The following is a 13,636-nucleotide window of genomic DNA, read 5'->3' as shown; positions in this document are numbered from 1 at the left end:
TGCTGCTCAGACTGGGATACTGCGGCCTCCAGCTTGGAATTCTGGTACAGAAGAGAACAAGATGGGTTATGGTTCCTGGGTCTCTCTTTCCATTTCCTGGATTTGCTGAATTTCTACCACCCAACTGGGAGTAAACCTCCCAGGATATTCCATTCTCTCCTTCCTCTATTGGGTTTCTCTGAGTGGACACAACAAGAGAGTCTACTCATGTGTACAGGCTGGGAATGAATGGGGAGATTGTTGTACAGGAACTAACTGATTGGCCCAGGGAAGGCCTTCATCATCTCTGGTCTTGGACACAGGCTGACCCATACCTGGCCCTTGGCGTTCTCCACCTCAGCTGTTAGCCTCTGGACCTTGCGGTTGAGCCCGTTGATCTCCTCCTTGGTGCGGCGAAGAGTCTCCCCGTGCCGGGTCACTGTGGCCTTCATCTCCTCGCACTGCGGGGGAAAACAGGGAAGCCCATCAGGATAGCAGGAATGATGGTGCAGATTGTCTAGTGCTCAGCTTGCACAGCCTCACCTGTCCCACCCCAATGAGAGCTGTGTGCTTTCCCCTTATATGTCCCTAGGGAAGGACCCCCCCCCACACACACACACTGTCTAGTGCATCAGAATCCCCAGTCAAAAGAAGACTTTTCTACTCTAGGCATCTTGTCACTGCCCTGTCTAGGAGGCAAGTTCCATCAATTAGTCACCTTGCTGCGGTACCAGGACTCAGCCTCAGTCCTGCTTCGGCTAGCGATGTCATCATACTGAGCCTTGATCTCGGCGATGATGCAGTCCATGTTCAGGTCTCGGCTATTGTCCATTTGGACCACAACTGAGGTGTCTGAAATGTGGGAGTGGAGAACCCGGATCTCCTACAGGGATTGGGGTAGAGGATATGAGATAGCAGAAACTTTAAAACATAGTCCCACCCACCACAGACTGACTCAATCTTCACAGCACTCCTGGTTTCCAGTATCTGCCCAGGCTTTAGTTTCATGGACTGCAGCTCCCAGCCAAATCCCTGTCTGACACCTCAACTCTAGGCTTGAGTCCTTCTTTCGTAGACTGGCTTCAAAGGTTTCTGTTTCTGGCCCCTTACCTCCTCATACAGATGTCTCAGGAAGTCAATCTCCTGGGTCAGAGACTCCACATTGGCCTCCAGATCTGACTTGCGAAGATAGGCGCAATCCACCTCCTGCAAAAGAACGAGACATGATAGGCTCTTGGGGTCCATTGCAGCTTTGGAACGCCATTTTTTCCATTCCCCTGACTCTAGACAGGATTTACCTTGACCATCCTAGACAACCGTGAGTCCCACTGTCCTGACCAACCCTGGCCCCATGCACCCATTCATTTCATCTTAACATCAAAGACAGCACCTCCTGATACATGAGTCCTCCACTTTGATATGACCAAATCCCTTTTTATGGATCTGGGAGTCAGAAAAGAAAAAAAATCTATTTCCCCTAAATTCTCCCTGTCTCCAAATTGTTTCAGTCAGTCCTCTTTGGTGTCACCAGGATCTTCTATTATACATTGACGGACTGCATAAGAGTCATGTGTTATGAAACAGCCCCCATGTTTATCTGAATTTGCTTATCCTTTGCCTTCCAAGGTCTCTGGGGCTCTCTGACACCTATTTTTGGTTCAAAGCCAAGTCAATCCTTTCTCAACTCATTATAAGCCTGCCCTTGTAATAGCCTCTCTTCCTCCTATGTTGCCCCTCACTCTTTTTTTTTTTATTGCCCCTCACTCTTGTCAAGCCTTCTCCTCACACCACAGAAGACTTGTTCTCGGACTCCCCTTCTCTCACTACTTCTGGCTTTGTGATTAGCTCTACAGGTCTGTGTTGTGGGTCCCTGAGCCGGTGTCCCCATCAGCCTGGGTGCCTCTGAGGGCAATCTCTTTGGGTTCTTTCCATACTCATAGAGCCCCACCTGGCCTCCCGACACAGAATCAACAGATGGACACCCACCTTCTTCAGAGCCACAAATTGATTCTCTGCTGAAGCCCTCAGAGCCACTTCCTCCTCGTACCTGACATGGGGGAAGAGAAGAAGAAAGCATTAGGTTTGTCTCATTTCTCTAGATAAGCCTTCTGAAGACACAAGGGTGGGATGTGAGTGAGATTCCTTCTCCTGAGTAGATTGGGTTCTGCTTTAAGAGGGTTTCCCACCTTGCTTCTTCTCCTTGGAAGGAGGACCAAAGAGCATTCTTCCCAGCACCAGGTAAATCCTCCACAGCCTTGTGGCTTGACGTTCATGCATGGTATCAACATTCTATTAAATTCTATGTTTCTTGTAGGCCTCATACAGATTACCTGATCCATGAGCACTCGTGCAATATTGCATGTGCTTTGTCAAATCTCTCTAAGGGACAAATCTGTTAGATAGATTCAGATAATTATTACTAGTCCAGTCATTCAAATTTTGCTTTAAACTTCTGAATTCCCCAAACAGAAACCTATGCAGGTGTCGAGGCCAAAGTATTGAATAGTTTTGAGGAAATCTGGGTAATCCAAGTGATATCTTTTCAAACACAAATTCTGTAAATGTCTACCTTCTGAGGAGTTGCCTAAGGAAATTAACAAAACTCTGAGGTTTCAAATCTCCAACTCTATAAACAGCTATTGATCTTCATTCAATCAATGGACAAAAGGTATTTGCAAGTGTGATGTATCTGGCCCAGAGGCTCATTGTCAAAGCAGAACCGCTGACTATTGCACTCACTTCTTCTTGTAGCCCTCCAGCACCTCCTGCACATGGTTGAGCTCTGAGGCCAGTCTCCCGCTGTCGGCCTCCACAGTCTCAGCCTCCCGCCTCAGTGTCTCGATGTAGCCATCAAACAGGGGCTCCAGGTTGCTCTCACAGCACTTTTGGTTCTGGTAGAACTGCCACTTGGTCTCTAGCAGTTTGTTCTGCTGCTCCAGGAAGCGCACCTGCCGTGAGATGGGAAGAAGAGTCAGTTGCCCTGAACAGTTTTCAGAGGTGGGGGTTTGCTGAAGTGCTAGCAACTCAGACCAGTGCTTGGCTCACTGGTAGAGACTGAAAGTGGGTAGAAATTAGTCAGTTAGAAACTGAACATAATCTTGGGTTCTCAAAAAGAATTCAACAAATTATTGAGCAATATCTGATTTTGGATTCAGAAAGCCGCCAATAGGCTATTGGACAACATTTAGATGTTGAGGTCCAAATGATAGTACAGAGCAACTACAGAATGATATTCAAATTTTAAAGTAATGAAGGGAGAACTTATGATTCTGCTTTTTTGAGCGGATTTATCCAGGTACTGAGGTCCTCAGAGATCTGATAACATGGATCTAGAACTATCAGAGCTCTTTTAAGCCAGGAGGAGTCGGGGGTTTGGTTCAAGGTTGATCTTCTCCCTCCGATCAGAAGAAACCCCTTATAGCTGGTGGTAAGCAGGGATAATGTCTCTGGGGACTGTGCAGAAGGAACTCACTATCTTATTGTCTATCCCTTCTACCTTGGGGAATCACAGAGGCAAAACCAGTTTGCTGGAGCTTTGATCCTATCTTTGGGGTTCAGGTGTCCCGTCCTTTTGATATCTCCTCAGATTTAATAGTTCAGGACACATCATGTTCTTAGGTTGATATTTGTATTGGGGGCTTCTTACACTGCCATTTTGTGAGGATGCTGAGTACATAAAGTGACCTTCTCTTTAGATTGGCACCTCTTGTCTCTCCTTGGCTCTGTGTCTCTCATTCATCAGATTGGGTGGTGGGAGGCGGTGAAGTATACTGTGATTCTGTTATATTCTCGGTGTGTTTGTTATTTGACTTATAGTGCTATGTGTAATTACTTCATCTTCTTCTTTGGAATTTCTGGCTCTGTTGTTTTCTTCCATCAAACTAAGAACTCTATGGGCAGTTTCCTGACTCTGAGGTTGTGCCTCAATGTGCAGTCTGAATTCTGAACCTGAGCTGGGGTTCAGGAAGGGTGTGATCAAGGACACCCACCTTGTCAATGAAGGCAGCAAACCTGCTGTTCAGACCCTTGATCTGCTCCTTCTCCTCTTGCTTTACACTCTGCGCGTTGGGGTCCATATTCAGGTTGAGGGGCATGAGCAGGCTCTCGTTGACAGACACGGAGGTGATGCTGGGGTGGCTGGGCCCACACACACCTCCAGAGCGGTAGCCGAAGCTGCGTCCACCAGAGCCAGAGCGGATGGTGCTGCAGGTACTGTGGCTGCTGAAGCTCCCAGAGAGGCCTCGGTAGCAGGAGATACCGCGGTAGGGGGCGGCAGTGATGCAGCAGCGGCCGGGCCGGGGCCCACAGGCCGAGACACAGCTGAAGGCACGGCCACCAAATCCACAGGTCATGGTGCTTCTGTAGGGTTGGGGTGCAGAAGGTAGGATGAAGTTCTGGAGTCCAGGTGGAAACTACAATGTGCTCCTCTGGGCTCCCCAGCCTTATTTATGCTCAGATTGGGAAGGGGCTTGGCTATGCAGATGGAGTTGGGACAATTTGCCACTTTATGGGCTTGGGTAGTTAGCCAGGGTCCAACGCCTCTCCAAAATGTGTTTTAATGGTGGAGTGGCCCGCACCCTCTTCTGTGTCGTAGAGTCCCTGGGTTGTAGAGCTTCTTGGCAAGTTTCATCTTGAAAATGCCTCAGGCACTGGGAAGGCAATGCAGTTGGGGGAGAAGCAAGACTGGAGAGGGAAGGAAAAGGAGTCTGAGGGGTAGGAAAAGGATGGGGGAGAGGGACCTGTGGAAGGTTTGTGTGTGTGTGTGTGTGTGTATACATGTGTAGAGACGTAGGGAAGATTGAGGTCCTAGCAAATACTATTCTGATGTTTCTGTTTCAGTAGTGACAAAGAATACTTCATCAGGGATGCTAAATAACAGTATATCATACTAAAATTCATTGCTGTCAAGTCAATTCCTCTCCGTAGGATAGAACTGCTCCATAGGGTTCCTAAGGTTGTAAATCTTTGTGGAAGCTGACTGCACATCTTTCTGCTGTGGAGTGGCTGGTGGGTTCCAACTGCAGGTGTTTTGGTTAACAGCAGAGTGCTTTAACCACTGCTCCACCAGGGATTTTGTCTATCACTCTAGAAAGTACAGCATGTCAAATTGTCCTAGTTTGGTGATGCTAAATTTGGTCACTTGAATACATTTTTCTCTTTTCAATTAGATAGAACTTTGTAGGGAGTATAAGTCCTTTTATAATAAAAGGGAATTTCCCTTTTATTGCTCATCTACTGTACGTTCTCATTATATGACATTGTTGTTATTAGGTGCCATCGAGTCAGTTCCAATTCATAGCGATCTTATGCATAATAGAATGAAATACTGCCCAGTCCTGTGCCATCCTCACAAAAGTTTTTGTGGTTAATCCATTGCTTCTGCCACCATGTCAATCCATCTCCTTGAGGTTCTCATTTTCACATTACCCATATGAAGTGTGTATCATTGCTCCTGTTTTCAGATGAGAAATCTCATGTTCAGAGAGATTAAATAACTTTCTCAGAGTTCACTATCTGATGCCATGACTTCTCACTATAAACTATGCCAGCCCATGGACTTCCTAATCCTTAGAAAGCTCAACAGCGTAGAGAAGATTGTTCAGGAGGAGGTGTCTGTGCATTTAGGGCTTGCGAGGTGTCAGTAAAGATTTGCACAGAGATGAATGGATTGTAAGAACCAGGAGGAGCCAGTTAGGGATGTGTGTGTTACAAGAGCAATATGAGGCTGTTTGGGGTTGGAGAGGGGAATGGGCTTAATTTGCAGGACCTTGTGGCTTAGAATTAGAGGACGTTTTTGTTATTTGATACGTCTTTGGTGTATTGTAATTACCTTCATAGTTCATATTATATTTTTATCCCTACTCTAGTAGACCATGTTCTACAACATTTATCTCATAAAGTACATAGGTTTGAATGCAATTGAAGAAGATTGTTACTGTTTTTAGTTACTGTTGAGTTCATTGTGACTGATGGTAACCCTGTGTGTGCAGCAGAGTGCTCCATAAGGTTTCCTACTGCTCCCTTTCAGATAAAAAATATCCAGGCCTCTGGGTGGATTTAAATGGCCTAGAGTCTAGTGCTTTACCCTTTGTGCCATCCAGGGCTTCCTTGAAGAGAATAGAGAAGTGAATGAGTAGATTGGCAGCTCCCAGTAGTAGTTGTGATTTAGGGTCTACAGCAGGTAAAACTGGGGGTAGGAAGAAAAGGGTGGGGTTGATGGAAAAAGTAAAGGAACAAAAAGGTGAGTAGAGTCTGGTAGGAGTCATGCCCTATGACAAGGCAGATGTTGGCGTCAGCCATCTGATCATCTAGAGGAGGGTGTGTTTCAGCTGAGTGTCCAGTCTAAGACAGACTTTATGTGTCTGGAGTAGTCAGAGCAGCACTCCTGAGGCTCTTTGTACCCACAGCAGCCATTCCAGGCTCTGCCCACAATTAAGCAGGGGTACTCCAGCAAGTCTGCTGGTGTCTGAGGAGTAAAACTGAGTCAAGGCACCTGCCATACATCCTTTAGCTTTTCTACCAGTGTTGTTGTTAGGTGCCATTTAGATGGTTTTAACTCATAGCAAGCCTGTGTACAACAGAATGAAACACTGCCTGGCCCTGTTCGAGCTTCATAATCCTTGCTATGTTTGTTTGCATTGTTGTTGCCACTGTGTCAGTTCATCTTGTTGAAGGTCTTCCTCTTTTTTCACTGACCTTCTACTTTACTAAGTGAATATGGTGTCCTTCTCCAGGGACTGGTCCATCCTCATACCATGTCCATAGTAATTAAGACAAGTGCCACCATCCTTGCTTCTAAGGAGCTTTATGCTTCTTTCTTGAAGACAGATCTAATCTTCATTACCTATCAGTTTTTAGATGTGTACAGGGTTGATTTCTGGGAGGCAGCTGTGATTTTCTGAAATGAAACACTCAGAAAGCTCAAACCCCAACTCACTGTAGGACCTGTCTAAGTTACTGAGTCTCTCTGGGCTTCAGTTTTTTTGTCTGTAAGACGCATTAAAATTGGGTGGATAAAATCATTGACGGTGTTTTGATAAAATTGCATCATGTTAGGTCTTTGCTTAATCTGAGACTGCTGTGAGCACAGAGATAGAAGATTGTAGCAGAGATCCTTCGCTTAGGCCTTTCTCTGCTTCTAAGACTTTGGTTGTTGTTGTTAAGTGCTGTCGAGTCATTTTGGACCCATAGAGACTCTGTATACGATTTGCAAGGAGCTGCTGTTGAACCTGAACCACTGACCTTGTGGTTCAAATGACTCTGCAGTCCAGTGCATTATCCCACAGCACTATGCCAAGACTTTGGAGACCCTCCCAAGTCCCCAGCCCTGAGATTAACAGAGGCACAGACTAGGTCCAGGGTTGGCTACATTGATTTATTGGAAACTCAGATCAAGACCGGGACTAACAAGGTAGAAGGAAGAGTGAGAAACTAGGGGGCTCTGGCTGTTCGTTCAAGATTGGGTCCTGGTCCTGGTCCTGTGTACCACTGAATGCCCCTCCTGGGGGACCCAGAGACTTTTCTTTGGGATAGTGTTTCCCAGCTTAGGGCAGCAGAGCCAAAGAGGAGGGGATGACACAGAAAAGAGAGGCGGGGAATGGACCTGAAGATATACTAAAGTGCAATGTAAGCAGTTGAGAACTTGCTCCAGTCCCCAGGGTAGGGTGGGGCTGGGTAGAAGAGATGCTTTGGGCCCTGGAACCTAATACCTCAGGGAGCTGGTGGAGTAGGATCCCATGACACTAGAGCTGATGCCACAGGAGTCTACATCGCAGGTGCACCGGCTACCAGAGGTGCTCGAATTAGAAGGACCACAGGGGGCACTCTTCAGGGTGCTCAGGGCCAGGTTCCCACCACAGGGGGCACTGCTGACACTGCTAGTCACTGGCCAAGATCAGGACACACTGAGGTTCCTGCAGACAACTTCTCCCTGGGAACTGCTAACAACTGTGGACCCCAAAGCCTGAGTCAAAATTCTGGAGAACAGATAATCCTGTGTCTCAAATGATTGTCCCTCCCTCCGCAAGATCTGAGCTCTGAGTATTAAAAGTCAGGATCTTCTTTTAATTAACAACTCCAGGTCCATCTAGTCTCAAAGCTGTTGGGTCTTTCCTGGTGTCTGACTCCAAATACTGCCTGCTGTAATGTCACCCCACTCTTAAATTTAGTTCTCAGTGAAACCCTTTCTCCCAGACTCTCACAATAAACCTTTGCACAGGGCCTAAATTACTAATGGACATTCATGGCTCCAATGCCTTCATACAATCTGAAGGTGGAAGAAGAAAAGGTTGACATTAGTGACTTGCCCTGGTTTCCCAGAAGAGTTCCCAGAAGTCTTAGGGGAAGGTGGATCCTTAGTGACCAAGCAGGTAGGAGCAGAGGGTCTGACGGAACAGTCTTTCCACAATGGTAGGGCTTGTGCAAGGGATTGTTGCTGTGGGCTGTCCAGTTTATTCGAAATTAAAGTGATCCTATAGGACACCAGCTGCTCCATGGGAGAAAGATGAGGCTTTCTGTTCCTGTAAAGATTTACAGCCTCGGAAACCCTGTTCAGGGTCGCTATGGGTTGGAACCAACTCAATGGCACATAACAACAACAACAACAACATAAGACAGAGTAGAATTGTCACGTAGACATTCCCGGGGTCCTGTTGTGGCACTGTGGCTTAATGCACTGAACTTCAAAGTCAGTTTGAACTGCAAGATCGGCTCCTAGGAAACCCTATACAGGGTATTATCGGTCGGAAAAAACTCAATGGCATTTAACAACAAAACCAAGAAGTAGACATTCTTAGGTTGCAATTTTTATGGGAACAGATTACCAGATTTTTATTCCAGCAGAGCTGTTGGTGGGTTTGAACTGAAGAACTTTCAGTTAGCAGCAGAGTGCTTAACCATTGCGCCATCAGAGCTCCTTTGTGCAAGAGGTGGGGTGACAACCCTGGGTCAGAAAAGGTTGGGTCCGACTTGCGCTCCTCTCCCTCCAGCAGGCACTGGTAGGTGGCGATCTCGATGTCCAGGCCCAGCTTGGAGTTCATCACCTCCTGGTACTCCTTGAGCAGGCAGGCCATGTCCTGCTTGGCCTTCTGCAGGGCCTCCTCCAGCCCGGCCAGCTTGGAACTGGCATCGCTGAGGACTGCCTCGCTTAGCTTCTGAGACTTGGTCATGGCAGCCTCCAGCTTGGAATTCTGGGGAAGAAGAGAACAAGATGAGTTATGGTTCCTGGGTCTCTCTGTCCATTTCCTGGATTTGCTCAATTTCTACCGCCCAGCTATGAACAAACCTCCCAAAATATGCCTCTCTCTACTTCCTCTCTTGGGTCTTTCTGAGTGGCCACAACCAGAGATGCTAGTCATTTAAATGGACTGGAGAATTAGTGGAGAGATTATGCAGTCACTGACTTTTTGGCCCAGGGAAGGCCTTCATCATCTCTGGTCTTGGACACGGGTTGACCCATACCTGGCCCTTGACATTCTCCACCTCAGCCATCAGCCTCTGGACCTTGTGGTCTCCTCCTTGGTGCGGCGCAGGGTCTCCCTGTGCCCGGTCACTGTGGCCTTCATCTCCTCACACTGTGTGTGTGTGTGGGGGAAACAGGGAAGGATCCCCCACGCTATCTAGTGCATCAGAATCTCCAGAAAAAGAAGACTTTTCTACTATACGCATCTTGTCACTGCCCTGTCTAGGAGGTTGTTGTTGTTGGTAAATGCCATCAAATCAATTCCGACTATAATGACCCTGTATAGGGTTTCCACGGAGCAGCTGGTGAGCTTGAAACACTGACCTTGCAGTTCAAATGACTTTGCAGTCTGACGCATTAGTCCACAGCACCACACCAGGACTGTCTAGGAGGTAATTTCCATTAATTAGTCACCTTGCTGTGGTATCAGGACTTGGCCTCAGTCCTGCTTCGGCTAGCGATGTCATCATACTGAGCCTTGATCTTGGCGATGATGCAGTCCATGTTCAGGTCTTGGCTGTTGTCCATTTGGACCACGACTGAGGTGTCTGAAATGTGGGAGTGGAGAACCCGGAGCTCCTACAGGCATTGGGGTGGAAGAAGGGAAACAGCAGAAACTTTAGAACATAGCCCCACCCACCACAGAATGACCCAATCTTCACAGCACCCCTGGGCTCCAGTATCTTCTCTGCAGTTAGCATCATGGACTGCATCTCCCAGCCAAACCCCTGTCAGACACCTCAACACTTGAGTCTTTCTCCACTAGACTGGCTTTTAGGGTTTCTGTTTCTGGCCCCTAACTTGCTCATACAGATGTCGCAGGAAGTCAATCTCCTGGGTCAGAGACTCCACATTGGCCTCCAGATCTGACTTGCGAAGATAGGCAGTCCACCTCCTGCATATGAATGAGACATGATAGGCTCTTGGGGTCCATTGCAGCTTTGGAATGTCATTTTTTCCATCCCTCTGCCTCTAGGCAGGATTTACGTTGACCATCCTAGACAACCATGAGTCCCACTGTCCTGACTAACCCTGGCCCCATGCACCCATTCATTTAGTCTTAACATCCAAGACAGCACCTCCTGATAAATGAGTCCTCCACTTTGCTATGACCAAATCCCTTTTTATGGATCTTGGAGTCAAGAAGAAAAGAAATCTATTTCCCCTAAATTCTCCCTGTCTCCAAAATTTTTCAGTCCTCTTTGGTGTCACCAAGATCTTCTATTATACGTTGACCAACTGCACAGGAGTCATGTGCCGTTAAACAGCCTCCATATTTATCTGAATTTGCTTATTCTTTGCCTTTCAGGGTCCCTGGGGCTCCCTGACTCTTATTTTTGGTTCAAAGCCCAAATCAGTCCTTACGCAACTCATTATAATCCTGACATTGGACATTAGCCCTTGTAATAGCCTCTCTTCCACCTATGTTGCCCCTCACTCCTGTGGAGCCTTCTCCTCACAACACAGAAGGCATGTTCTCAGACTCCCCTTCCTCTCACTACTTCTTGGCTTTGTTATTAGCTCTAGAGGTCTATGTTCTGGGCCCTGAGCCAGTGTCTCCATTAGCCTGGGTGCCTCTGAGGGCAATCACCTTGGGTTCTTTCCATACTCATAGTGCCCAACCTACTTCTGGGCACAGAATCAACAGAGCCACAAATTGATTTTCTGCCCTAGTCCTCAGAGCCACTTCTTCCTCGTACCTAGCATCGGGGGAGGGAAGAAGAAGGCATTAGTTTTCTCTCAGGTCTCTAAAGAAGGCTCTCTCAAGAGACAGGGGTGGAATCTGAGTGAGATTCCTTCTTCTGAGCAGATTTGGTCCTGCTTAAAAGGGCTCCTCAACTTGCTCCTTCTTCTTTGGAAAGAGGCCCAAAGTTCATGCTTCCCAGGCCCAGGGAAATCCTCCACACACTTGTGGCTTGAAGTTCATGCAGGGTATCAGCATCCCATTAAATTGTATGTTTCCGGAAGACCTCATGCAGATTACCCTCTCCATAAGCACTTGTGCAATATTGCATGTGCTTTTTCAAATCTATCTAAGAAATAAATCTCTTGCAAAGATTCGGATAATGCTTACTAGTCAAGTCATCCTAATTCTGATTTCAGTTTCTGAATTCCCCAAATAGAAACCCATGCAGGTGGTAAGGCCAAAGGATTGAAGAGTTTTGAGGAAGTCTGGGTAATCCAAGTGATGTCTGTTCAAACACAAATTCTGTGCATGTCTACCTTCTGAGGAGTTGCATAGGGAAATTTTCAAAATTCTGAGGTTTTAAATCTCCAACTCTAAACAGTTACTGGTCTTCAGTCAATGGACAAAAGGTATTTGCAAGGCTGGTGTTTCTGGCTAAAGGCTTGATACCAAAGCAGAACCACTGCACTCACTTCTTCTTGTAGCCCTCTAGCACCTCATGCACATGGTTGAGTTCTGAAGCCAGTCTCCCACTGTCGGCCTCTACACTCTTGGCCTCATGCCTCAGCGTCTCAATGTAGTCCTCAAACAGGGGCTCCAGGTTGCTCTCGCAGCACTTGTGGTTCTGGTAGAACTGTCACTTGGTCTTCAGCAGTTTGTTCTGCTGCTCCAGGAAGCGCACCTGCCATGAGGTGGGAAGAAGAGTCAGTTGCCCTGAACAGTTTTCAGAGGTGGGGGTTTGCTGAAGTGTTAACAACTCACAGCTCACTTGCTGGCCCATTTGGTAGAGATAGAAAATGAGTAGAATTTAGTTAATTAGAAACTGAACATACTTTTCGTTTTCTCAATGAGAATTCAACAAATTATTGAGCAATATCTGATTTTGGATTCAGAGAGTCGCCAATAAGCTATTTGACAACATCTAGATGTGGAGTTCCAAAGGTTAGCAAAGATCAACTATAGAGTAGGACTCAATTTTTAAAGTAATAAAGGGAGAAGTTATGATTCTGTTTTTTTTGCAGCAGGTTTATCAGGAACTAGGATCCTCAGGGATCTGAGATAACATGGATCTATACCTATCAGAGATCTTTGAAGCCAAGAAGAGTCACAGGTTTGGTTCAACGTTGACCTCCTCACTCAGACCAGAACAAACTCTCTATAGCTAGCTGGTGGTAAGCAGGAATAGCATCCCTGGGGACTGTGCAGAAGGAACTCAATATCTTATTGTCTTTACCTTCTACCTTGGGGACCACAGAGGCAAAAAACAGTTTACTGGGCTTTGATTATTCCTTTGGGGTTCAGGTGTCCCTTTCTTTTGATATTGCCTCAGAACTAAGAGCTGAAGACACATCATGTTCTTAGGGTGATATGTGACCTGAGATCTTCTTGAACTGCCCTTGTCTGAGGGTGCTGAGTGTATAAAGACACCTTCTCATTAGATTGGCACCTCTTGCCTTTCCTTGGTTCTGTGTCTCTCATTCATCAGATTGGGTGGTAGGAGGCGATGAGCTATATTGTGATTCTGTTATATTCTCTGTGTGTTTGTTACTTGATTTATGAAGCTATGTATAATGACTTCCTCTTGTTCATTGGAGTTTCTGGCTCTGCTTTTTCCTCCATCAAACTGAGAACTCTATGGGCAGTTTCCTGACTCTGAGGTTGTGCCTCAATGTCCAGTGTGATCAAGGATACCCACCTTGTCAATGAAGGCAGCAAACTTGCTGTTGAGACCCTTGATCTGCTCTTTCTCCTCTTGCTTTATATACTATGCATTGGGGTCCATCTTCAGGTCAAGGAGTTTGAGCAGGCTCTTGTAGACAGACATGGAGGTGATGCTGGGGTGGCTGGGCCCCACACACCTCCAGAGTGGTAGCCGAAGCTGTGTCTGCCAGAGCTAGAGTTGAAGGCGCTGCAGGTGCTGTGGCTGCTGAAGCTCCCAGTGAGGCCGCGATAGCAGGAGATGCCGTGGTAGAGGGCAGTGGTGATGCAGGTATGACCACTGAATCCACAAGTCATGGTGCCTTTGCAGGTAGGGCTGGGGTGCAGAGGGAAGTTCTGAAGTCTAGGTGGAAACTCCAATGTGCTCCTCTGGGCTCCCCAGCCTTATTTATGCTCAGATTGGGTAGGGGCTTGGCTATGCTGACGGAATTTGGGACAATTTGCCACTTAATGGGCTTGGGTGGTTAGCCGGGGTCCAATGCCACTCCAAAATGTGCTTTAATGGTGGAGTGACCCGCACCCTCTGCTGTGTCCTAGAGGCCCTGAGTTGCAGAGCTTCTTGGCACGTTTCA

At 47.0% G+C, this 13,636-nt stretch overlaps 1 protein-coding gene and 1 pseudogene across 1 annotated transcript in view; both read right to left on the bottom strand.

Moving 5' to 3' along the window:
• LOC102827182 (keratin, type II cuticular Hb1-like) overlaps positions 1–4,331 on the bottom strand; it is a 5,688-nt gene extending 1,357 nt beyond the window's left edge. The window contains exons 1-8 of the mRNA XM_006870130.1: positions 3,969–4,331; positions 2,719–2,927; positions 2,549–2,551; positions 1,966–2,026; positions 1,090–1,185; positions 698–862; positions 315–440; positions 4–41 (exon numbers count right to left, since the gene is read on the bottom strand). Of these exons, the coding sequence (XP_006870192.1) occupies positions 4–41; positions 315–440; positions 698–862; positions 1,090–1,185; positions 1,966–2,026; positions 2,549–2,551; positions 2,719–2,927; positions 3,969–4,331 (1,061 nt within the window). The remainder of the gene's footprint in view (positions 1–3; positions 42–314; positions 441–697; positions 863–1,089; positions 1,186–1,965; positions 2,027–2,548; positions 2,552–2,718; positions 2,928–3,968) is intronic.
• Positions 4,332–7,681: 3,350 nt separating this feature from the next.
• LOC102826796 lies at positions 7,682–13,361 on the bottom strand (annotated as a pseudogene).
• Positions 13,362–13,636: the final 275 nt, after the last annotated feature.

Source organism: Chrysochloris asiatica, unplaced genomic scaffold (assembly GCF_000296735.1).
Source record: "Chrysochloris asiatica unplaced genomic scaffold, ChrAsi1.0 scaffold00138, whole genome shotgun sequence".
NCBI lineage: Eukaryota > Metazoa > Chordata > Mammalia > Afrosoricida > Chrysochloridae > Chrysochloris > Chrysochloris asiatica.
The sequence above is the reverse complement of the archived record's forward strand: the minus strand, read 5'-3'. Positions and strand labels throughout refer to the sequence as shown.